Source organism: Cervus elaphus, chromosome 4 (assembly GCF_910594005.1).
Source record: "Cervus elaphus chromosome 4, mCerEla1.1, whole genome shotgun sequence".
NCBI lineage: Eukaryota > Metazoa > Chordata > Mammalia > Artiodactyla > Cervidae > Cervus > Cervus elaphus.
Window position 1 is genome coordinate 26,398,530 of NC_057818.1, and position 25,822 is coordinate 26,424,351.

Sequence of the window (25,822 nt, forward strand, 5' to 3'; positions counted from 1 at the left end):
GAGGAAATAAATCCAAACATGCAGAACAAAAGAACAGTCTTTGCCTAAATCCTACTGTTGAAGTTCAGTTCATTGTAACAACACAGAAAATTTTTAAATTTACTAGAAACAAAACCAAATCAATGGACACAAGTTGTTGCTCCTACCTAAAGCTCACAACCCTGGACATTTCTGACTTAGCATTACTCGATGTCTCCAGCCAAGGGCCTATTACAGAGAGAGAATTGTTCCATCTCTGTGACCATGCCAAAAATTCCTAAAGTTTTGCAGAACGACCCCTTACGGAACAAGAGCCAACATTTTCTTAAATGTTTCTGGCAGAGAAAACATCAAAGATGTAGAACTCTAATGGATGGGAGAGACAATTTAGACCCTCACTGTCCTCTTTCTCAGCTGTAGCTCTCCTTCCTCATCCTATATTGGCTGTCTGGTTTCTTCCTCTCACCCTTATTTACTGGGAAATAATTCTGAATGTGATGGGTCCTCACAGCCCACCTCAAACAATTCTCCATCTGGCAACAGAACCCACCATTCATACCCAGGAGATTTTCATCCAACCCATACTTTAAAACTGTACTCCCTTCAGGCAGCTGACTCTCTCTCTGAGCAGATATGACTAGCACGATAGTTATTCCTTAAGCTGAACTGAAATCTCTCTTCCTATAAATTGTACACATGGGTTGAATCCACTGGGACTACACAAAAGAAGCCAAATCCCTTTTTCACCACAACAAAGCTTCAGTTGTTTGAAAACTCCCATTTTCCTCCTAATTTGTCACTTTTCTAGGTCAAACATTCCTAGTTCCTTTAATCTTATGAAAACATGAAAAAACTGTCTCAAAACAGTGAACTTAAAGTGCTAGGATTTAAACCTGGGAAAACAATATTAGGATATGTAATACAACTGGCATGCCATTGAATCCATCTCTTTACTCGTTACACTTGAAAAAATAAAAAACATATAAATACTGAAAGAACTCTTCTTACAGTTCAAAACAAAAACCTTGAATCTTACATGCTTCCATCTAAATAAGAATTCAGACTCAAGATTTATTCTTGTAATGCAAAACTAAGGAAGTAAAGCCATCTATTTAATTTTCATAGCCTGTTGAGTTTTTGGATAAAGAAGAACTCATTTAACTTAAAAAAAAAATGAATCTGACTTTAAAAAAGAATTCACTTGACTTTAAAAAAAATCCCTGAAACTCAAGGGTCAGAGCCTTTAAAATACATGTAAACAAAGGTTTGAATTTGAAACAGAAACTCTTAGAGAATAAGAATTTTCCCAACATTTATCAATTACTTTTGGAAAAAGACAAATTTATGGGATTCCAAGACATTGTTACTCTCCTTCTCATTTTTTTTCTCAAGTGTTAGAACTGAACTTTTACCCAAAGAGTTTGGCCTGTGCTATTTCCCCATCTTTCACATGTAGGACTAAATCAAGAATCACGGTTGGTTAATGAAAAAGAAAACTAGGCAGAAGCACGTTTTAAAAAGGAAATTTAAAGACAATGGGTTTATAATTTGACAGAAAAAAATTCTAATTCTCTCAATGGGTTGGCTTCCTGAGAAAAGTCACACTGTCAAAACTAAGGAGCACTTGTAAAAATCTGTTCTTTAAACCTAACATAATCCCAACATTCCCTCATTCCCAAAACAAAACTAGATGGCCATGCCTAATTAGAAAACATTTCTGTGAATTTAAAAGGACCAACACTAAACACAGACTGCTTCAACCATCTCTTTCTTCAATTTGCACATCTCCTATAGGTCCTTATTCCCTGGCACTTCAACTACTATTCCCTTCTTGCCTGCAATGCCACCAGTGGCCCTCTGGTTAATGAATTTTCTATATTTGGAGAGGTCAAAGGACAGAAAATGTTTATGAACAAAGTGGTCATACTCCTCAGTATGCTAGATAATATTCAGAATATTCCTTCTCCAGAAATATTCAAAACTTCCCTATCAATAAGTACTGCCGAGAAGCTAGCTTAACTTCAGACACTTTTCATGACAACTTAATCTAATTCAACCAACATATAACAGATACCTTCTGTTGCAGTTTCCTTACAGGAGGGAAAACAGGTAATGATGATTATAGATTCTGAGATCAAGAGACCTTGGTTCTGATGCTTGTAAGTTTTATGATTTTGGGGAAGTCATTTAACTCATCTAAGCCTTAGTTTCCTAATCCACAGATTATACTCATCAATGGAGATTAAGAGAGTACTGCACAACATAAAGTTTCTGTGAGATAAACTAGATAATTCATGTAAAGCACTTAGCACAGTGTTTGGGACCTACTTAAAAATGCTTTAAAAGGTCTGTCATTATTGCAAAGAGCTATGCTGAGCTCTGGTTATGGGAGTGAGAGAAATATACTACCCTGTGCTCAAGGAGTGTAGGAGAAATAAATCAGTGACATAAACAACCATGACAAGTGAAGTGGGAAAGGGAGCAGATGAAACTGAGGGAAATCAGGAAAAGCTTCCATGTATATGTATTTGGTAATTCTATAATTCCCCTTTACTATAGTTCTTTTGTCTTATTATTAATTTAAATAAACTCAACATTATGCTCACTGCTTAACTCTGTCTGTGTCCAGCATTGTGCAAATTCTATTGGGGTACATAAAGAAAATAAACTTTAAAGAGCTAGTATTCTTGTACTAGTTCCTAATAGATAACAGTGTATATAATGAATTACCAAAGTAAACAGTACAGCTAAGAGGCAGTAATGAAGAGAACAAATAGGGATCAACCCCGTTTCCCAAGCTGAAAACCTGGGCATATACTTAAGACTCCTTTTTCCTTATTCCCTTACATCCCACTAGTCACCAAGTTCTGTTGTTTCCACTTCACAATGATCTCTTTTTAATTCATCCTTTCCTTTCTAATGTCTTCTTTTCAGGGCCTCATCTTGCATAAACTACTCTAAGAGCATTCTATTAGTCTCTCTGTTTCTCCTTTGGCCCCTATTCCAGCTATTTCTAAGTCTACTATAGCATTTATTTATTGTGTTTTATCACTTACGACTATTCCAACAGCTCTTTGTATCCACAGTGCTTATTAGCACAGTGTCTGGCATATATTAAGTATATAAGACATACTTACTGGATAAACCAACCAGGGAGAGAATTTGAAGAATTTAAGCAGAGAGGAATGCTCTCACATACATATTCTTAGATACTGTCCAATGTAAATTATAGAAAATAATAGTCATCAAACAAGTATTCACTAACGTGTCTTTGTCCCATAGGGAATTTTATTCAAACATCATACAACTTGTGCAATAGGAAACACAGGACCAAAGATTACATCACCTTACTATATTAGATAACTGACATCTTCAAGAATAACTCTTGCTACTTTCCTTTAATTTCAGCTAACTAAAAAAAAAAAGCGCTCATACTAAAAATTTCTTGCACAAAACATTTTTCTCTGGAGTCCAACATTCATTAGCTGTTTATTTTGCAACAGAAAGGTGATTTCTACCCTCAACTTATTTACCTTCTTCCAGAAGCACAGAAATCAGAAACTAGTGTTTATTTCTAATTCCTACAACTTACCTAAATTTTCACAAGTCTCTTATTTTCCTCTTTGGTTAGAATAATTAAAAACAAAACACAAATAAACAAAAGTCCAGGGGCCTGGAAATCTAATGATAAAAATTCATTTAGGGATGAAGATTTACATTGAGAATGCTTATTTTGTCCTTACTGTGTTTAATTTTAGAAAGAATAACTGGGCCAACTTTTCTTTACTCTCATAGCACTTTTTTATGGTGATTCAAGTTCAATTATCAAATTAAACAGTACAGTATTTTTAAAAGGATTATATAAGTTCTTCAAATAGAGAATTCATGAAAATCCAAAACCATACCAAAATCACTTTGTCCCAACTTAAAAGTTTCAAACTGAATGCAAATTTTCAAATTTGCTTGACAGCCAAAGAAACAATGTTCTTATATTTCAAGCTGAGGTAATTGTTAAACACTGCACTACTGTGTTTGTACTGGAGATTGTAGTATTTAATTTCCAGATTGGTGAGACAGAATGGGTTTACGCACAACATGCTATATAAGTTTCAAAAAACAAAACTTACATTGCTGCTCCCAAGATAATTGCCATTGCTGACATGAAAATTATTCCATTTAGCTCGTGCCATGATGCAAGTAAATGAGATCTGGTTTCCTCTGGATTTGAATTTTGTGATGGCAGACTACTTAAGTGTTTACATCACTGGCCACCATACCCTCCTAATTTCTAACATTAGATACACTGTACTTGTAAAAATACACCAGGGCAGATCAGATCTCTGTGTCACAATGTTCTAAGACTTCCCCAATGGGAGCAAAAACAATAGGCCAATCCATGTTTTTTCTGTTAGTAAATATACTTAAGCACTGCTCTTCCAACATTATCCTGATGTTCAAGTCACGTGAGATTTTAAAATGTAGGACAGAAACTAAGAGGAATTTGGCAAACTAAAAATCATTCTAGAAAAGACTGCTTTCTGGCCAGAAGGCACTTCTATCAAGCTACAGTAACTTAAATCAAGCCAACTTTCCCTATAAAACTTCAGAGCATGACAACTACTAACAGAACAGTCTGTTAGCACTTATTACTACAAAGTAATTCTCAGTCACTCTTCTAACACTGAGGCTTATTTAACCTACTCCACTAGCAAAGAGGACTAAAAAAATCTAAAAATGACGGCACAGCATTAGCAAATGCAATTCACATGTAGAATGTTTACTATAAACAGCAATTTGAAGTAACCTCTTTTTGCAAGACATCTAGAAAACACAAGCAATGTATCTTTCCACAGCATAAGAACAGTTTCATCATATGCTCATTTACCTTGAATTTATCTAGTGATAGATCCACTGGAAGAAAAAAAGATAACAATTTAAATATTGGTTCCCTTAGCTGATTCTCAACTCCCCAACTCATCCGTGCCTCTCAGAATGTAAGTATTTCCCCCTCACTGTATGTAATTCTAATATGAGCTGTATTTTTTACACACAGTGATTCTTAAATGCAAACCAACTACTTTATCTAAAACTCAAAGGAAAAAAATAGCATCTGTTTCAAAGCTGGAGAAAAATCTAGTCATGTTGGAATTTTGCTACCCTGGTATACGTATACCCAACATGGTGCCTCCCTAATAGATTTCCGAGGATAGCTTTGGCTACATATTATTTTACCATCTGGGCTGACTTTCAGTTCAGTCCAGTCCCTCAGTCACATCTGACTCTTTGTGACCCCATGGACTGCAGCACACCAGGCTTCCCTGTCCATCACCAACTCCCAGAGTTTTCTCAAACCCATGTGCATTGAGTCAGTGATGCCATCCAACCATCTCAACCTCCGTCGTCCACTTCTCCTTCCACCCTCAATCTTTCCCAGCATCAGGGTCTTTTCCAATGAGTCAGTTCTTCGCATCAGGTGGCCAAAGTATTGGAGTTTCAGCTTCAGCATCAGTCCTTCCAGTGAATATTCAGGACTGATTTCCTTTACAATGGACAGGATGGATCTCCTTGCAGTCCAAGGGACTCTCAAGAGTCTTCTCCAACACCACAGTTCAAAAGCATCAATTCTTCGGCACTCAGCTTTCTTTATAGTCTAACTCTCACATCCATACATGACTACTGGAAAAACCATAGCCTTGACTAGACAGCAAAATAATTTTGCTTTGTTGGCAAAATAATTAATATGCTGTCTAGGTTGCTCATAACTTTTCTTCCAACAGGCAAGCGTCTTTTAATTTCACGGCTGCAGTCACCCTCTGCAGTGATTTTGGAGCCCCCAAAAATAGTCTCTCAATGTTTCCCCATCTATTAGACACAAAGTAATGGGACGGGATGCCATGATCTTAGTTTTCTGAATGTTGAGTTTTAAGCCAACTTTTTCACTCTCCTCTTTCATCAAGTGGCTCTTTAGTTCTTTTGCTTCCTGCCATAAGGGTAGTATCATCTGCATATCTTGAGGTTACTGATATTTTTCCCTGTAATCTTGATTCCAGCTTGTACCTCATCCAGTCTGGTATTTCGCATGATGTTCTCTACATGTAAGTTAAATAAGCAGGGTGACAATATACAGCCTTGACGACATCTTTCTTTCCCGATTTGGAACCAGTCTGTTGTTCCATGTCCAGTTCTAACTGTTGTTTCTTGACCTGCATACAGATTTCTCAGGAGGCAGGTAAGGTGGTCTGGTATTCCCGTCTCTTTAAGAATTTTCCACAGTTTATTGTGAGGATAGCTTTGATTACACACTATTTTACCATCTGGGTGGACTTTGGAACCTAACCCACACTAAATTACACTCTCTCTCACCCCCACCTTCCAAGCTTTACGGATCTCCTCTCCAAAACCAAATTAAAAAAAAATAAAGGACTTTACACTACACCAAACATACAAGGCCCACTCATTCAGTTGTATTTTTGAAGTAAATCTTTACAGGGAACATATGTGCAAGGCAGGGCTTCCCAGGTGGCTCAGTAGTAAAGAATCTGCTTGCCAATGCAAGACTTGCAGGAGATGTGGGTTCGATCCCTGGGTAGAAAAGGTTCCCTAGAGTAGGAAAAGGCAACCCACTCCACTATTCTTGCCTGGAAAATTCTGTGGCGAGAATCCTGGTGGGCTATAGTCCATGGGGTTGCAAAGACTCGGACACAATCAAGCAGCAATAGCATTATGTGCAAGTCACAGTGCTAGGTACTAAACTGACACTACTTTTTAGCAATAAGGAATCTGAATTCAAAAGAAGAGAGAAGGTTAAGTACAGGAGCAATTTGAGGAAATGGAGAATGAGGGTAAATGCTCTAAGAGAAAAGAAATTAGGCACTAAGGAGTTCAGAAAATGAAGACTAGAAAAAAGCACTGGGGAAGCTTAACTTTGATAGCAGCTACGACACTGCTCCAATACTTTGGCCAGCTGATGTGAAGAGCCAACTCACTGGAAAAGACCCTGATGCTGGGAAAGATTGAAGGCAGGAGGAGAAAGGGACAACAGAGGATGAGATAGTTGGATGGCATCACCGACTCAACGGACATGAGTTTGAGCAGGCTCTGGGAGATGGAGAAGGACAGGGAAGCCTGGCGTGCTGCAGTCCAAGGGGTCATATAGAGTCAGATATGACTGGGCAACTGAACAACAAGGACACTGCACTGTGAAAGGTGGTGGAAGTTTTAGATAGGTGAAGAAAAAGAACCTTTAACTCAAGGTTGCCTGAAAGACAAATTTCACTCCTAAAATCAAAGGGGGCTTCCATTTCCAGGAATAGCGGGCTAGGTAATTGAGACCAATCCCTCACTTCTGCAACAAATAAAACTGAAAGTTTTTTTAAATAATTCTTAAACAAATAGAAAAGCCCACAAGATAGTAAAGAATTCGACAAAAACACAAGACAAGGTGGAAACCAGAAACTGAGCCCAATATTCAAACTGGTTTTCGTCCTGAGGACTTCTCTGATCTTGAAAGCTACTGTTTTGGTACCCTTGGGAAACAAAAGTCAAAAGCAGAGAGCCCACGTAAGGTGTGTGGGGTCTGATAACTACCTCTTTCTCCATCTTAATCTGGTACCCCAAAGAACTACAGCATCAGGTAAAAGTGAACTGGTAAGAAAAAAAGCAGGAATAATTGGAAACATAAACAGACCAAAGGACATCCAGACAGTGGAATTAACACATATGGATTACAAAACAATTATGCTTACCATGTTTAAAGAAATAAAAACCAGGCCTCAAAATTAACAGCGGAGCATAAGAAACCATTAAGAGAGTGGCATGGCACATTTGAAAAGAAAAAAACAGAACTTCAGTGACTAAAACATGCAATAAATTAATTTAAATCACAACAGATGAGTTTAGTAACAGATTAGAAATAACTTATGAGAGAATTCATAAAAAAGAAATTATGCAGAATGTAGTATAGAAAAGTAAAAAGAGGAAAAGGCATAAAGAAAAGAGGGAGAAAGGTCTACATTAAATCTGTAAAGAAGGAAGATACACAACAGGGCAGAAACAGTACATGATTATAAATGACTAAGAATTTTACAGAACTTATGAAAGACACTAATCCAAAAATTTAGAAGTGTAATAGACACCAAACACACTGAACAGAAACAAATCCACAGTTGCATACATCATAAGGAAAATTCAGAAAACCAAAGACGAAATAAACTGTAAAACACATGCTATAGAAAAAGCGAAACAGGTGGTATTTGAGAATGAAGACAAAGCGCGTTCAAAAGGAGATCAATAGTGAGCACACTGAAATTGCTTAATTTACCTGCCACGAAGATATAATTACGCTAATTGAGTCTACAGCTGAACCATGCGCTCAAATCACTTCATTTACCAGATACATGGTTTTCAATTTCTTAAGCAGCAGCTTGATTCTAATCACAAAAGCAAGATTCTTAAACGGGAAGGACTGCTAACCAGGTAAAAGGTATTGATATAATTGTTACAACCACGAAGAATTTCTCCATGAGGGAAAGGCATTAAGACCCAGCTGAGCAAAATAACTGGGCAGCCTCAGCTTTCAGACCCTTATAAACTGTTCATCTCAAGATCTGTTTGCAAGACTGTAAAAGCTGCCTTTGTCTCTACTCAATTCCTTGTATCAAAAAGGAGTCTACTACACACTAATTCCTTTCACGGGGTTCAGAAGCAGTGCTTTCCAAACCATTTTTTACGGGGTCCTTGTTAACACAGCAATAAGGCAAACAGCTGGATTATCAACGAATATCATCCAACCGCTGGTACACAAGAGGTCACTGGGAATTCTGACCGCCAGACCTGCACTTGACTTTCTGGTTCCCACCCAAGACCTGAGGCGGACTAGCTGTGGTGGGGGGTCCGAGAATCTGTATTTTAAAAGGGCCACAGAAGCTCTTGTTTTTTGCTAGTTTCGAAACCAGTGCTAAGAAGGAATAGGTCTCCACCTTTACCGCGATGCGCGCTGGCTTTCACCTGGGCCATCAGTTCTCAAGACGCTTCAACCCTCAGTTAAGTTTTCTGCAAGACGAACACGCCAGTTTGACTTCCTTTAGAAGAAAGTGCACTGAGCACAGAGACTGGTACATGGAGCATAATTAATGTTTCTATCCTAAACTAATTCTGTGACTCAGAAACTCGCAACCAGGCAGGTACCCCCACATCTCCGGAGTAGCCTGGAGCCGTTCCAAGACCTGTGAGATAGAGCTCACTGCTCGCTTGAAGCCTGCCACCCGGCAGAAAACGTAGAGAGGAGCCGACAAGAGACCCAAAGCCCCAGGACCGCTTGAAAGTGTCGGCACCCTCCTCCACAGGAACTGGAGGCGTTCCCGCGGGCTCCTTCGGCTTTCCTCAGGCTGGGCCCCACAAGCCCCTGTCTCTGGTGACTCAGAACCCTAGGCGAGAGCGCAGACTAGGGGCAGGCCTGGCCCTAAACTTCACGTCAGACGCAGCCCCCCACCTCCTCAGCGAGGACGCTGGCGCCCTGGTATCGCTGCCTGGCCAAGGCCCAGGCCGCACTCACCTACCAGCGTGCGGGAGGCGAGACCCCCTCACCTCGGCGGCGCCCACCCCAAACTGCCACCGCAAACGCCGCTCGCTCTTAAAAAAAAATAAAAAGAAGGAAAGTAAAAACAGAAAGAATGAAAGCAAGAAAACAGCCTTTGCTTTGGTATTTCTTTCTACCCTTCAGGGCTTCCTTTTCCTCACCGCCACAACAATGTTCCGCCCCTCTTCCGGCGGTGTAACCCAATCCGTACCTCCCTTCCTCCCGAGAACCAGATGGAAATCCGGTGCCTTGAAAGCTAGCGGGAGAGACTTGATTGGGCCATTCACACGTCAGCAAGGGGATTGGCCAGCTCCCTCCAGGAAGGCGGGCCGAGTCGTGTTGTCACGTGATGTAGTCCCTGAAAGCTGATTGGATGTGAGGAAGAGGGCTTGCCTCCGAGGAAGGGGCGTTTCCTAGGGGACTGAGGGAGGGCCGGGGCGGTACGAAGCGGGGGTGGGCCCAGCACGTAATGGCAGCGCCGTGGCCTCGCGTCCATCTTTACCGCTCTCTTGGACCTGTCACAAAGGAGTCGCGCCGCAGCCGCCGCCGCCCCCTCCCTCGAGTGCGCCCGAGAGCTGGAGAAAGTCAGTGCCGCAGCCCAGTCGGGAAGCCCCTAGGAACGCGAAGCGGGGGGAGTCCCAGGGCTGGGGACGTTCGTGAGGGAGGGGAACAGCCGCCTGAATCTGCGGCGGGGAGACCGGACTGGGCTGGGGGAGATTCTGAGGAGGGGGCTGGGAGCGGGTGGCGTTGGGCAGAGCCCAGAAAGCAGCTCGGAGGTTCTCCAGCGAGGCCCGTGCTGAAGGCGCTGGGAGAGGACCCTGGAAGAGGGTGTTTCCGCTTTAGGGGTTTCTTGACCGAGGAGGTGGTTGAGGGTCGCCCTTCTGCGGAGGCCGCGGCTAAAAGGGCCCAGGTGAGAGGCAGGTAGCTCCTGGGAGGCTCCTGATATATAGTGGTGCTCCTCGGGGGTGGCCAGGATAGAAGGGTAGATAGGAGGATGCTTGGGGAGGGTTTCCTTTTGTGGAGTTTGAGATTCAGGTGGCAGGAGTGGCAGAAGACCATCCCTGGGGAGGCTTAGACGTGCCTTAGGGTCAAGAAACGCCTCAGAGAGAGCGAGAAGCTAGGAGTTGGGAGCCAGAGCTGGCGGGTTCCCCTACCTCGGAGGCCCGATGTGAAAAATGAGTAAGAGCCTGGGGAGAGGGGATTTGCTGCGCGGTTCCGGGAGGAAGATCCCCCCCCCCCCCCCAAGCCATATAGGAAAGCCCGGGTGGGAAATAGAGAGAAGCGGGAATGGCAGGCTTTTTACTTTGAAACATAGGAATCAGCCGTTTCTGGACATAGTGCAGGTGGAGTGGGGGAAAGTCCGTCCCACCGACACTCCGTACGTGACTCTTCGATCAGGCTTTTGTTCTACCTGATACCTCAGTTTCCCTGTGTTTGGGGTCGGAGATCGAGGCAGAAATGATCCACTGAGACTCTTCAGTTCTATCCTGTGTAGCTGTCTGAATGAGGTTGCTCCCCCTGGAGTGTTGTACTTTGAACTTCTAAAGGTTAGAAGAGTCTATTTAATTGACTGAAGGGAGTCCCCGGGTTATCCAGGCCCCTTACCTGCCATCTCCTCCTCCTTAACCTCCTTGGGTCTCTTCTGTAAAATAACACAGTGTGTGAAAGTGTTTTGCAGACTACAAGCTGTGTGAAAGTATTGTGATTCTGCCATCAAAGGGGTTGCTGTTGAGTGAAAGTGAAGGCTCTTTCTAAACTGTGAGACAGTGTATAGATATAAGGGATTAGCATTAATACAGTTGGTGATCACCTATGGAGTGCGGGAGCCATATTGTACTGAAAGCTTCAAGGTTTCCAGCTTTTTAGGTTATATAGTCTAAACCCATGATTTCAGCTCCAGCTTAGATGAGGGTGGAGGATGGTTTTTTCCCAGAGTTTTAATTTACTTTGAACCTCTGATGATACTGCAAGAGATAGCACTATAATGTACTCTTTTCCTTCAGGAATTTTTTTTTTCTGACAGCTGAAATTTTCCTCCAGGTAATTTAATCTCATTATTGTAAACCACTCCCCCCTTTTCCATATATATGTATTTGTGGCCTTTTTATGTACAGGTAGTGAGTATCATGTTTTCTCCCTCAGTTTTTATTTTATAAATGAGACCTCTGTTTTTTCTCCATGAATATTATGCTTTCCTGGAGTCACCCCAAACCATACATTATGAGGCACATTAGCAAAGGCTTTAAAAATTTTTTCCCACAACGATTGTTTCTGCTTTTCACCCATGTATAGTTTGCACTTCCTGGGATGACATCTTGCTTTGTAAATCCCTCTATGATGTTATAAGTACTGTGTCCATGGATGACATTTTCCTAATTTTTGGTTAGTTGCAATTGTTAGAGCTGGTTTAACAAATATTGAGTAATTTGTGATTTTTGAAGTTTCTTTTTTTTTTTCTAAACAAAAAGCTGACCTGAGTTTCCTGTTTTTCTAATCTTACGTTCCATGAGTCTTTTTTGAAAAAATCCCTGTGGTGATTCTGTGAGCTTTCTGGTTCCCAAGATACACATTGTCCAAACCTGCTGCTTTAATCTGTGTCCTGCTTTTGCCATTTTCATAAACCCTTCATTATTTCTGCACTTCATGATTATTTTTACCTTATTGATTATAGGAAGTGTTCCAGCATACTCTTTGTGGACTTTCTCTGCTTCGTCAGCAAAATAACTTTTCACTTAGTAAATTGGCCAAGAATCAAGGGGAAATAAAAACAGAATTTTGTGTGAAAAGTGAAAGTCTATCATTTGTGTCCGACTCTTTGCAACCCCATGGACTGTAGCCTGTCAGGCTCCTCTGTCCATGAAATTCTCCAGGCCAGAATACTGGAGTGAGCAGCCGCCATTCCCTCCTCCAGGCTATCTTCCTGACCCAGGAATCGAACCTGGGTCTCCCACATTGCAAGCAGATACTTTACCTACGTTACTTAAAATTGGAAATTTTCTGTTTTGTGGTGGAATTCTTGTAAAGTAGGATGTGACAATCATAGGGTTGCAAAAGTAAGTGAAGAGTCATTAGACACCACAGACAGGAACTGCAATGGAACCAGTAATCTATTTCAAAAGAGTTATGGGGTGGGGTAGTAAACTATGTAGCTTCTCTTCAAATATTTGGGCATTTTCAAAGCATTTCCCATTGATTATGGATAGTTTTTCCTGGTGTTCAAATTATAAAATTGAAAAACAGAATAGTTATGAAATAGTGAATGCCATAACTTGGGCCACAACCTGAGGAAGAGACTTTCACAACTTTGTAGGAATGCAAATGAGTGACTATGTTCCCTTTGGTTTATCTGTTCAATAAGTAAACTTTTGAAATAGTTTTCTTCCCAACCTTTATGATTAGAAAAAAGGTACGTATTTGTTCTATTTGTTTATTTCTATTCCCTCTCGGTGTCCAGAGGGAATGCTTGCTGGTTCAGTATGTAAAATCATTTTTGACTATAGATAACTATGATATATACAAGGCTAACTGAGGTAATACCTAATAAGTAGTGGTGAACTCTTGGAGAATATTCCACTTTCTACCTCTCTAAGCTTTGGAAAACTAAGAATGCATTTGAGACAGCAGAGGATTGATACACTCCTTAAGTTTGTTAAGGAATGAACCCTGCATGTAACTTTCGTATTGCTTGAAATGATAGTTTTCAAACATAATTTCATGGGTCTTATATACATCAAGTAGAAAGTTTCAAAATACCTTATTCGGCAGGTTTATTATTACCTCAGTTTAATGTTTCAGTGTCAGTTTTGTTTTTTTTTTCTTTACCCCTTCTACCTCCTAAAGAATTAAGTTTCCTTTTCTGTGCTCCTTTAATGCAATGATTCTCAAAGTATGTCTCCTACCCTGCCCCACCTTGTTGAAAATGCAGCTCTTTTTTTTTCAGTTCTTATTGCTTCATAGTTGTTCATACTTACCTGCACCTAAAGGCTACTTATTAATAATCTACCAGGTCACTATACCATGATGTTCATGAACCAAAACTAGCATAACATTAGAGTTTACTGTTGTCTCTGATACCTTGTTTTCCCAGAAGGTACTGTCCTGAGACACTTGGCGGCAACACAAAGCTTCTTACCATGTCATGTGCAGAATGGGGATTCTTACAATATTCTGGAAAGGTGCTTGTTTAGGATTTATCATCAGTATTGTCTCAAATTGATCTTGGTTTTTCATTGTGCTTCCTCTTTTATTTATTTTTCATTAGCATTACCATTATCTTCATCTTTATCAATTAAATTGATGGACTTTCAGTTAACTTTTCAACTGCATGGTAGGGATATATGTACCAACAATATTTTGGCTTATCATTTAAGATATGAATGTGTTGCAGTGCAGATCTAAATCCTTCATTCCCCTATTGCCAAGGCTAATATATATAGTCACCTAAAAACTTGCTTGTACAGATACTTGAATGTTAACTAAGTTCCTTTTCCACTGGAAAAATGGTGGCGCGAGAGGCTTCCTTCTGGTGAACCTGACACTATATGCATGGGCTTCTATGGCAGGTGCTGTATTTTGGATTGGGCACTCTGTTGTCTGTGGCTGCCCTTCATCCCTTTAAGAAAAGTATGAGGGACCTTTTTTCATCTTTGCTCTGTGCCTGGCATATTAGCATTGGGTTCATATTTATTGAGTGATGTGTTCTCAGCTTTTCAAAGAATACTTTTTACAGATTTTAGAATGAATTCACTTAAAATACTGAGTATCTGTTAGATGGGCTACAGTCCATGCGGTCGCGAAGAGTCAGACACACCTGAACAACTAACACTTTTCCTCTTAGGTTCCAGTAGATATACAGTCAAGTGTGCAACTGAGTGTTTCAGACACCATTTTAAGTAGATTTCATTGAGAAAGGTGTTGCTATTCATGCTGTTTACTTTTTGTTTGCTTTTCTTAGCAGCAGAGAGTTTTCTATAACAGAAGAATCTTTTCAGATTTGTGAATGATGTGTTTGAATGACACATCTATATTATTTCCTGTTATTTGGTCTTCTGGAGGTGAAAATCCCCCATAGTATGGAGTATTACATTTGTTTTTCTCCTCTGGATGGCAGCTGTCATTAGCACTTACCTCAGTTCTTCCTTAACGTTTCCTTTTTGGGTCCAAGACAAATTTTTCAGCCTTTGAGACCAGGCAGGATTATTCATTTCTCCTTTTTTTTCCCCCCCTCTCTTTTCTTTTTACTGTCATTTGCTTTTGGTAATCCCCTACTCTGTTCTACCCTAAGTACTCCTCCAACAGTTCAACCAAAAAAATTGTCTACTTTTCCCTCAAAAAATGTACTTTCTTAAACCAAACTCACTGCACAAGAGAAGTATTAGAATCATTCAGTGCTTTTCCCAGACAACTTGAAAGTTACAATAGTGGATAAGAATACCTTCTGTGACTTAAACCTCAAGTGCTCATTGCCACTGCAGACAAATAGTTTTCAACACCTGAATGACATGTAAAAATATCAGAGCTGCCCTTCCTTTTGGGGGAAAAGGGAAGCTCCAACCAAATATTTTACAATCTTTCCCTTCCCTTTCCTCTGAAATATCTTAGACTCTAGAGACAAAACATCCTCTTGTTAAAATGTCCTCAGGTGGTTTCTGTTTCAACTGGCAGGTGTACTCTTGATATACAGTACATCTTTCTTACCTACTTATTTTGCTACCAAATAATCTTGTTGACTCCAAGTTTTACACATTGACCTCCCATTTAAACACAAGAAAACTGTGGTCTTCGGAGTGTCCGGCAGGATATTTTAAAAGCAAATGTATGGGGTAGGCTTCCCTATCTTAATAGGGTTATACAGGTATATGCAGTAGACAGAGTTCAGCACCTACATGTTTAAGAACTGTACATTTTATGTAAATGTAACCTCAAAACATATTGAAGCCAGTTAGTGATATACATGCTGATTTTTTAAGGGAGAAGTACATTGATGCCTTTGAAAAGCATCAAGAAAAAAAAAGGTGGATTGATGATGGATATAGGTGTGTACAGATGTGATAAAGCAAGTACAGTAAAATGTAAATAGTAGAATCCAGGTGGTGGGTATATACGTATACACTGTAAAATCCTACTTTGCTGTATGTTTGAAATTTTTCATAATGAAATATTGGAGGAGCATAGTAAACATGACACTAGAAGCTATCACTTGTAAATGCATTCACTGTCTTATGGGAAAATTCCAAAACATTTTTTAAGAAGAGAAAATCATTAAGATTTCCAGTGTATTATATATTGTTATTGTTCATGCTGTACAATTTAGCCTCTGTGGGGTGGACTGGAAAAAAGTGCTGCATTCACTATTTTGGAACAATAATGTAAAAATGACAGCAATACTAATTTTATGCCCAAAGTTTGGTTTTTCTTCCTTCATTTAACCAGCCTCTCCTTTCTTGGCAGCATAGTCCTGAGGTTTTATTTTTCAGAGAATAGAAAATGTTCTTAAAGTCACTAAGCTGTATTATGATTGAATGCAAGCAAATATTTGAATAGATGAATCATTGATTCCTGGACCATTTGTTAGAGAGGGTTAGACCAGTTGGCAGATGTCTCTGTGGTGAGTTATGATGGTAGAGGTCTGTATTTTGAGTACCAGCCCTCACTGCTTTAACACTAACACTGAGAGCCCAAGTTTGATTTTTTTCCCCCCTCTCAGAGCAGCTTTAAAACATATAAAATGGAGAATAAGTCATAAATGATACTGAAATGGAAAGAATAGCCTTTATTTCCTTTTTTTCAAAGGGGAGGATAAAAATAAATAATACTGCACTTCAGAGAAGTAGATTTGCAAAGGAAATGTTTGATTGTAATTAGGTCCTTTCAGCAAAATGGTTATGAACCCTGAGATGATTTTAAAAGCATTACCATTTAGATGGTAAGAGAAGTATTTTTACTCATAATGGCATCCAGTGCCATATCATCTATCAGAAAATAATTTCATTCATCATGAAATCAGCTGATGGTTGCCACAGTTGCAGATCTGATAGTTGTATATATTTAAATTATGTGACTAGATTTTTTTGTTGTTTAAAAACTAACTTGACCATCTAATGCTAAGTAGTATATAGATATTACAAATGTGTTGCCTTTACATAATCTCTAGTCTTACTCATTTTTCATCCCTTGCCGTCTGTCAGCCCTTGAATAACATTACCCATAAGCAGCGTACCATCTTGGTTTAGTATGATGCTTCACAGGGGGCTGTGGTGGGAAATACAGGGGACTGCTTCATCCATTGTGTTGACATGTACTGTACATCATCTGTACCAGATGTAACTGTATTCTGGTGGGTTTTTGACTGACCTCTCCAAAAGAGTGTATTCAAAGATAGCCTCAGTTCATTTCTCTGGAAAAGGAGATTCACTTTTTAGACTCCAGAAGAATCACTCTTTAGTGTTCCAGCTTGTTCCTTCATTCAGTCAGGAGGTCTTGCGTACAGTCCCAGTTTCTGTGTTAGGTTCTATAGCACAGTGATTTCCAGACATGGCTGCCATTGGAATCATCTGAGGAGCCTTTAAGAAAACACTTGCTTGGGCCACATCCTAGAAATTCAGATACTGCCTATTTGGAGTAGACCAGGACTTAGTATTTTAAGAGGCACCTAAGTGATTTTAATGCCCATCACCTTTGGGGTTGATTGTTAAGCTACATTCTTTTCCAAGGTTTTCTTCCCTTGGAAAAAACATACAGATAAGTAAACATCGTTTCAGTGCAGTGTAGATGAGTTCTATAAAAGGTAAGTTTGTTAGTTATCTTAGTGCTCATAATTAAGACAGGTCTTATTCCTAGCCCCCAACTCCCAGATCATTTGGTTACTTCTGATTAGCTGTGTACTCATTTGATAATAACATCTTGCATGTGGGGATCCATTTAAGTGTTGGGCACCGTGCCATGTTTTACAGGTATTATTCCATGTTGTCCTCACAGAACTCCTGTGAGGTGTAAGAACTGTTACTATCTTCCATGTTTTGAAGTGTGTCAGTAGTCAGCATAATTGGAATGCATAGCTGTAAGTATTGCAGGGCTGGGACCTGCGCCCAGACTGACTGCAAAGCCTGTGCTCTGTACTGTAGGTGGCCTCTGGTGTCCTGTATGAGATGGTAAACTGAATGTTACTGTCTTAAAACAATGGTCTGTAGAAAGTGAACCACATAATGCTTTTTGGAATGAGATAAAACAAAGCTGTATAAAGTGTTTAATTGTTTAACTTCAGCATTCAGTCTTTTGCCTAAAGTATTCACAGTTTAGTCTCTGAGAAGTATGGTGAGTGATGCTTCTCCAGATGAAAAGCTATCCATGTTTTAGTCTTAAATAAATCTGAAAGATCATACACTATGTTCACTTATTTGTCCTGCTTTTGGCTTTAACCTTCAAGAACACTCTGTATGCTTATTTAAAGATCACGGCTAAAAAATTTGAAGATAACAGCTCTGATTTTTTTTTCCTTGTTTGCTTCATAGTCTTTCCTTTGAAATGCCTCATGGCTTCTCCCACCTAATTAGCTTCTTTGCACCTGGTCTTTATAGCTAATCCTTAAAAAAAGAAAGTTTTTGGTTTTAAAATTTTGAAAATATAAATTTTTTTTTTTTACATTTCCTTCTCTTAACAAATTTTGTAGCTGACATCATTTTCTAGGGCATTTAAAGAAAATGACTCTTGGAAGAAATTGACCTGAACTATACCTCAGTTCAATTTGGGAATAGGAAAAAAAAAAAATGACCACATATAATTCTTCCAAATTAGTCAGATTTTTAGCAATACCCATACGCATTTCTTCCATTTGCTTTGAAACATACTAAATAGAAATGTGCATGAATTATTCTACATTCAGTTTAAATAAGCCTTAGCAAAAATAATTTGGATGGAATAAAGTTTAAGAATTTGAGATCCAACAAACTCTTATTTTCCTTATATATTTATTTTTAAATTAAAATTCTTTATCCATTTGGAATTTTCAAATATGGGGAGGAATCTTGTGATTGTGGTAGGAACCTCATTCCCTCTACTTGGATAGTTAATTGTATCATCACATCACATGTGTGTCATGACTCATACTTTTCCACTGGTTTTCCATGTCTACAAACGTCTTTTTAACCCACTGCTTTCCTCACAATCACTCCCATCCTTGCAGTGATGGGAATGGTATGCTATTACTTGCACTCTTTGCTGGCTTAGAGTGTGTTCTCTTTTATTTATTTTTGTTTTTTTATTTATGTTTGGTCACGCCACACACCTCATAGGATCTATTCCCTGACTAGGGATTGAACCTGGGCCACAGCAGTGAAAGCACTGAATCCTAACTACTAGACCATCAGGGGACTCTCACTGTGTTCTCTTTTAAAAGGTTATTTTCAGCTCAATCCTTGCATCACGCTCCCTACCTATGCTTCAGTCATATCCTTTACAGTACAACCTCCAAATTTTGAAGATGGCCTGATTCTTTTGGAAGAACCAAGAACATCTGTGGTCTTATACTTGACTCACCTGTTGCTGTCTTGGTACTCTGGAGGGAGATCATGTCTATCCATTTCCTCTCCTCTCCCCTTCTTCCCCTCCCCTGTCCCTCCCCCTCTCTCCCACTATTACATTAGATTAAGTATTATATATATAAAGAATTTTTATCTCCATCTACTTTTTTCCTTCCATTTTTTTCCCTTATGAGTAGTAATTAAACTGGGCAAATATTTGAAAGAATTTGCTGCAAATCTGTCCAAAATAACAGAAACAAGTTTTCTCTTGCTTCTAATCCCATTATTTTCATATTTATATCTATTCCTAAGCCAGTGCTCAAGATAGGAGGATTTATTTGTAAATAGCAAATGTTGCATAGAGACTCCATACCAGTCTCTAATCCTTATGTGTCTGTTGGTGTCCTAACGGCTCCTGGTCTTCAGGCCTCCACGTGATTTTTTTTTTCACCCTTTGCTACTGTGTTAAGTCTCCTGCTTCCAAATCTTTACTTCCTTTTACACCTAACCAGATTTTCTCAACTTAATGAAGGGCTGACTCTATCATTAGGCTTTTTTTTTTTTTTTAATGATAAACATGCTGTGTGGGATGAGAATGGCCATCCACAAATTTCTGGAGAGTGGGGACTACATCTTGTTCTTTATTCTCCCAGTGCCGACCTGGTGCCTGATAGCAGGTGCTTAGTATTTTCAGACAAAAGATCATTGGTGCTTCCCTGTTCTTAACCTTGTAGCAGACATGTGCAGCAAACTTATCATTGTGAAAAATGTAACCTTGTGATATATATTGACCTTCCCCCAAACAAAGTCTTGCTTTCATAAAGGAAAAACTTTGTAATTACTTGTGTTATCTCTGTGAATTCTCAAGTGTCCTCCAGATGGGAAATCTATGCAGTTTGGTCATTTAAACAGAACACTCTACCCTTGTATTATTCTTGTTATCAAGTGGGTGCTATCACATTGTATCATAACTTTTTTTTAACAACAGACATTTATAATTAGATATTTTATTTGAAACATATTAAATTTTCTCATTCACTCAAGAAATAGTTGTTTTTTTTTTAATCCACAAAAGGAGGCCTTAAAGCAATTGTACACATTCTTCTAATGTATTTCTATATGGATAGAAACACACATACATTTAAAAAAGAAATCTATTGTAACTCCTGTAGTTTAAAGGATGTGGTTTAGCAACCAACTTTATACTATAATGACAAAAAGAAATCACTGGTTGTTAATTCTTATATAAAGACATCTCTTTGCATGAGAAGCCTATAAAAATAACCAAAGATGATTCTTCACTGTAGTCCTAATATCTATAAAATCAAATTGAGTAGCCAAGAAACCTTTGACTCATTTTCTTTTCTCTTTTAGACCTGCCACTGGATGACCAGGATTCCTTGTAATTGATGATGTTGGAGATCACCTCTGCAACTTTCTTCAGCATTCAGTTGTTAAAAACAAATAGGATGCAAGTTCCTCAACTCCAGATTATGAAAACAGTACTTGGAAAACTGAAAACTATCTAAATGATTGTCTTTGGTTGGGCCGTGTTCTTAGCAAGCAGAAGCCTTGGTCAGGGTCTGCAGTTGACTCTTGAGGAGCACATAGCCCGCTTCCTGGGGACTGGAGGTGCCGCCGCGACCATGGGCAATTCCTGTATCTGCCGAGACGACAGTGGCGCGGAAGACAGCGTTGATGCCCAGCAGCAGCAGGCTGATAACCGCGCAGTGCCCACTGCAGACGTGAGAAGCCAGCCCCGGGACCCTGTGCGGCCGCCAAGGAGAGGCCGAGGGCCTCATGAGCCAAGGAGAAAAAAACAAAATGTAGACGGGCTAGTGCTGGACACACTGGCAGTCATACGGACTCTCGTAGATAAGTAAGTATCTGGCTCACGGTCACCTCCTATCTAATGAAAAGCCTTATGCCAGGAATCATAACTCTTGGACTCCTTCAGTGCGTTAGGATATATCTGCCAAGCCTCATTACTCACAGGGCAGGGGGAGACTATTTCTTTTCTCATCAGAGTAAATTATAAGATTTGATCATTTTACTTGCTGACACCTACTCCAGTCTGGAAATGTCTAAACATTTCTGTAGCAGAATACACCGATGAAAGCTTTGATCTCTGTTGGGGAATGTAGTCAATATGGAGTGAGTTTGTGTTGAAGCCTACAAGAGGAAATGGTTTCGTGAAGACTCACTCTTATCTTGCTTGGCTATCTACTGTACTGACGAGAGATTCAAGATAAGTTGTTTGACCAATAACGTTCAGGTCAGTCGCTCAGTCGTGTCTGACTCTTTGCGACCCCATGGTAGCAAGAATGTAGCTGCACACAACTTCTGTTGGCAATGGAAGGACGTAGGTCAAGGGGAGTTTCTATCCTCCTCCCTCTTTTACCAATATATCCCTTAGCTGACCCTCCTAGATCCATTTGGAAACTTGGAAATTGAAAGAAACTGCAGGACACACCTGTACTCTGTTTTGTTTCTCCCCCTGCTTTGTCTAAGTGCAGAATCCCAGACTGAATAACAGTGAGATTAAAGGGCGTTGATCAAGTTGAAAAAGTATTTTAACTCAACCATATAGCACAGAAAGGAGCAGTAAGTTTTAGAACTGTAGTGGACAAAGGTTCAGATTCTGGCCCAGCCCCTTGACTAGCTACATGACACTGAGCAAGTCACTTCTTTAAGCCTCAGGTTCCTCAGCTATAAAAGGAAAGTAATACCTTTTTGACAAGGATTATCATGAGAAAATATATATAAATCATCTAGTAAGGTGGCGCTAGTGGTAAAGAATCTACCTGCCAGTCTGGGAGACACAAGAGACGCAGGTTTTATCCCTGTGTCAGGAAGATCCCCTGGAGAAGGACATGGCAACCCACTCCAGTATTCTTGCCTGGAGAATTCCATGGACAGAGGAGCCTGGTGGGCTGCAGTCCATGGTTCAAAAAGAGTCAGGACGTGGCTGAGCACAGATAGAAATGGTGCCTTGTACAGAACATGTCCTCTGTAGAGGATAGTTGTTATTTCTTTTTTTTTAAGTTCTATCTGGTTTCTTTTTGCTTCAGGGTCTGCCAGTATATTTAAGTATCTAAACATGATAATCACATTTATGAGAAAACAGTTTTGTTTAGTTCCTGAAAAATGATAGCATAAAGCAAGATATACCTGTGCGTATTATTTTGCTTTTTTTTTTCTCATAGAAATAAATTTATTTTATATATTTTCTTTCTGCTATAGAGCATGCTAGGAAATATTCTTACAAATATGCTCTGTAACCATCTCAGAAAGGCCTTCCTAAGTTTATTAAAACCTGCCTTTGAAGTAGTTCTGGTATCTGAATTTAATGTCATTTTAATATGTTTGTAGGAATATCTATTTAATATAAATCTATGCCATTTACATCCCCTAAATTCAAGCAAAGGTCTAGAAGCTGTTATGTAAAGTTTCTTCATGGTGACATTTAAAGCATGCTTTGAAATTGTAATGAAAAATTGTCCTTCCCAAATAAGGAAATAAACCACAGCAGTGTTATTTAAGCCCATTGGGAAAACAGGTACAGAATAGACTTTGCCATATTTTTTATAGGGTGATTAAGAGAGGTGATTAAGGAGCAAAGCAGGAGCTTTATTTCTAAGCTTCAGTACAGTATTACACATTATAAGTGGACTTATGAGGCAAGTAGTGTACACTTGAAAATGGAAAAATTTGGCAGGTGCAGAACAACTATAGAGGGACATGTTGGAGAATATAGTGGCAAAATCGGGTTCAGAGAGTTTGTAAACATAGTTATAGAGCTTTTTTTTTTTCTTAGAAACTGCTATAGAGAAAAGAATTTGCTAACCTACAAAGTTTATAAGACTATTTAAACATAGAAGACAAGACAGATGGGCTTAGTAAGAATATGTGTAAAAGGATGTACGCAGATATCACATTTATAAAATGATCTTAATATTTATTGTTCTCCTCTCTCTACTTGTTACTTACAAGAGAATGACCTTGATTTGAGAGGACAGCATGGTTCCTAATGGCATAATGAGAGCATTGTTATAGGAAATACACTTGAAATATATACTTAATTTAAAAATCATTCTGAAGTTCAACTCTTTTGCCTTTTTTTCTTGTATTATATCCTCAGATTGCTGATGGTATTAATGTTACTTATTCTCATGACTTTGGAATTTTAATTTGCAGGCACCTCTCGATGGAAGTTTTTTTCTGTGTGTGTGTTTGTGTGTGTGTGCACGCACGTGTTCTCTTTCTCCATTTCTCTCTGTCACTTTCGTTGTCTCCATCTGGGGCCCAGGGGCCTTCAGTCTACAACTGAACCTAAAAGTGGTGGTTCTGAGGTCCCACCCCACTCTAGGAAGCCCAGGTCCTGCTGCATGGCTTTCTCTGCCTTTTTCTGTCACTGGAGACTTGCAACTTTATGCCCCCTGCAGCTCAGGCTACTATTTAGAGCTTTTCAACTCCTTTCACTGAGAGGGGAATGCTGTTCCCACTTGATTTGGTAAGTCTGCTCCATCCCTCGCAACAGTGGGGCTTTGGTCCCCCTTACCTGCCTTGCAGACGTAAAGCTCCTGGTGACCTCTGTCTAGTTCCTGGCCCAGAGCTTAGTGATCTTATGGTTTTAGCATTTGCCTCCCGCCAGAAGTTCCTGCTCTGTTTCTGTTCCACAAAGAATTTTTGTCATCTTCTTTTTTTGTATATATAATATTTATGTTTTATTTGTTTGGCCGCATTGGGTCTTAGTTGTTTGGGCCCACGGGCTTACTTGCCTGGTGGCATGTGGGCTCTTAGTTCCCCAACAGGGAATCAGACCCACGCCCCCTACACTTTAAGTTGGATTCTTAACCACTGGACCACCAGGGAGGTCTTTATATTGTTTGAGGGTGGGGATGTGTGTGTCCTTTAAGTGTGTCTGTATAGAATTCAGGTGCTCATATTCCTCACTGGTCACTGACCTTGTCATTTTTATTATTTTGCCCTTCTTCCCTAATCACATTGTCCTTTTTACCTCCCACCTCCAAATATCAGTGGGTAACCATTCTTCCGAATTTAAGGTATGTTCTTCTAATCTGTCTGAGATATGTTTATGTCTGTGTAGGAAGCTTATGTATATTGTTTTGTATATGATTTTAAAAATTTACTCAACGATTAGAGAAGTCTCTTTGATTTTAATTGCTCTCAACATTGTGTTTGAGACTGCTCAAAAGTACTATATTTTGTTATCCAGTAATGAGGTGACAGTCACTTAGGTTACTACTTCTGAATTCTTGTTCGTACAAATAGCATTTCAGCAAATAGCCTCATATGCACCTGTGTAATTATTTCTCTTGCATTGTTGAATATATGCATACTTAATTTCATTATTGCCAGATTGCCCCAGAGCAGTGTTTGTATTGGTTAGTTATATCATTTAATACAATTTTTTAAAATAAGAATTTCCCCTTATTTTGAAAAGGAATAAGATGCATCCAACACCGGCACCTAATGAGTACCTAACATGAACTTATAATTCCCATATTGCAAGGTTATTCTGAGGGTTAAATGATTGAAAACGATAGTTTTTTTTGTTTGTTTTCTTTTTTCACAGTGAAACAGAGAGCCACAATATGTAGACAAATAAGCAGTGAATATATTCTTTAAATAATTAGATGATCAATTTGATGGAATATATTTCCTTCATTACTAAATTTTCCCTAAAGCATCTCTTTGAATTCCTGAGATCACAATTTGAAAATCCACTGAATTCGGGGGAAAATGCCATTTTAGAGCAATGACTAATTAAGTTTGGTTTCTTTTTCTTCTAACCTCATTTTATGAAGTTTAAGCATATAGTGATATTTACCAGAACACCACCTAAAAATGAAGATGTTATGTAGGCCCTTGCTTCTGTAAGTCCTCATTTGGGATTGCATTTGCCTTCCTGACACTTCTTGAGGTATGTATGAGGAAGATGATGTTGGTCTCCCTGCCTTGTCTCTGTTGGCATTGGGATGTCAGAGGTAAAACTGAAAGTGGGCTCTGGCTTTCAGTATTAATCCTGTGCTTTGACTTCAGGCCACATGGTGGTCCTTTCATGTGCTTTTCTGCCCATTTTGTTAATGTTTGTGGGCTGTCATGGACAGTGACCTTGGAAATAAGTACATGTGGTGTGCATTTATCCTTAAAGAATATAGCTCTGGTTGTCTCCTCCGTCTTTCTCTACATTCACTCATATTCCTTTCTTTCTCTTTCTACCCCCCCATACTTCCAGTTTGAACTTCTGTTTGAAATTGTCCTTTCTTATTTCTTCAAGTTTGATGTCTTGAATGTTTATTTTTCAGTGATCAGGAACCTCCCTATTCAATGATTACATTGCACGAAATGGCAGAAACAGGTATTTTTTAAGTTTTTAAAAAGACTTCCTAATTAATTAATGATCATGAAGAAATGTAGCCGCTTTTTAAAAAAATACTTCAAAAATACTTAACATACATGATGAGGAAAAAAGCCCTTAGTCTCTGGAAATTTTCCTGCACAAGGGCAATAATTAAAAGCACTGTATTGTATTCTGAGCATATACTGCATCTTTCAGTAATGGTTTTATCTCACTGGAATTATTAAAATTATTTTGGCATTGACAGATCTTTGACTATAACTCTTCTAGAATGAGGAAGATAATTTTTTGTTCCTCAATTTTCTAAATGTCATTGAGAAAATAGAGCCAACTGTTTCAGATACTTAATTTTCTCAGTTAACT

The 25,822-nt window shown here is 39.2% G+C and overlaps 2 protein-coding genes across 7 annotated transcripts in view; one reads left to right on the forward strand and one right to left on the reverse strand.

The window, feature by feature from the left end:
* Nucleotides 1-9,896, reverse strand: part of PSME3IP1 (proteasome activator subunit 3 interacting protein 1) — a 35,196-nt gene extending 25,300 nt beyond the window's left edge. Inside the window, exon 1 of one of the 6 annotated variants that reach the window (XM_043898551.1) lies at nt 9,768-9,896. Coding sequence is in view for 1 of the 6 variants with exons in the window: in XM_043898546.1 (XP_043754481.1) it covers nt 6,618-6,660 (43 nt within the window). In the remaining 5 variants the exon portion in view is untranslated. Of the gene's footprint in view, nt 1-6,617; nt 6,833-9,532 lie in introns of those variants that run through there. The other 5 variants (XM_043898550.1, XM_043898548.1, XM_043898549.1 and 2 more) reach the window with 5 other exon arrangements.
* Nucleotides 9,897-9,988: 92 nt separating this feature from the next.
* Nucleotides 9,989-25,822, forward strand: part of RSPRY1 (ring finger and SPRY domain containing 1) — a 35,732-nt gene continuing 19,898 nt past the window's right edge. Inside the window, exons 1-3 of the mRNA XM_043898544.1 lie at nt 9,989-10,140; nt 20,449-20,953; nt 25,407-25,459. Of these exons, the coding sequence (XP_043754479.1) occupies nt 20,604-20,953; nt 25,407-25,459 (403 nt within the window). The 5' untranslated portion in view covers nt 9,989-10,140; nt 20,449-20,603. The remainder of the gene's footprint in view (nt 10,141-20,448; nt 20,954-25,406; nt 25,460-25,822) is intronic.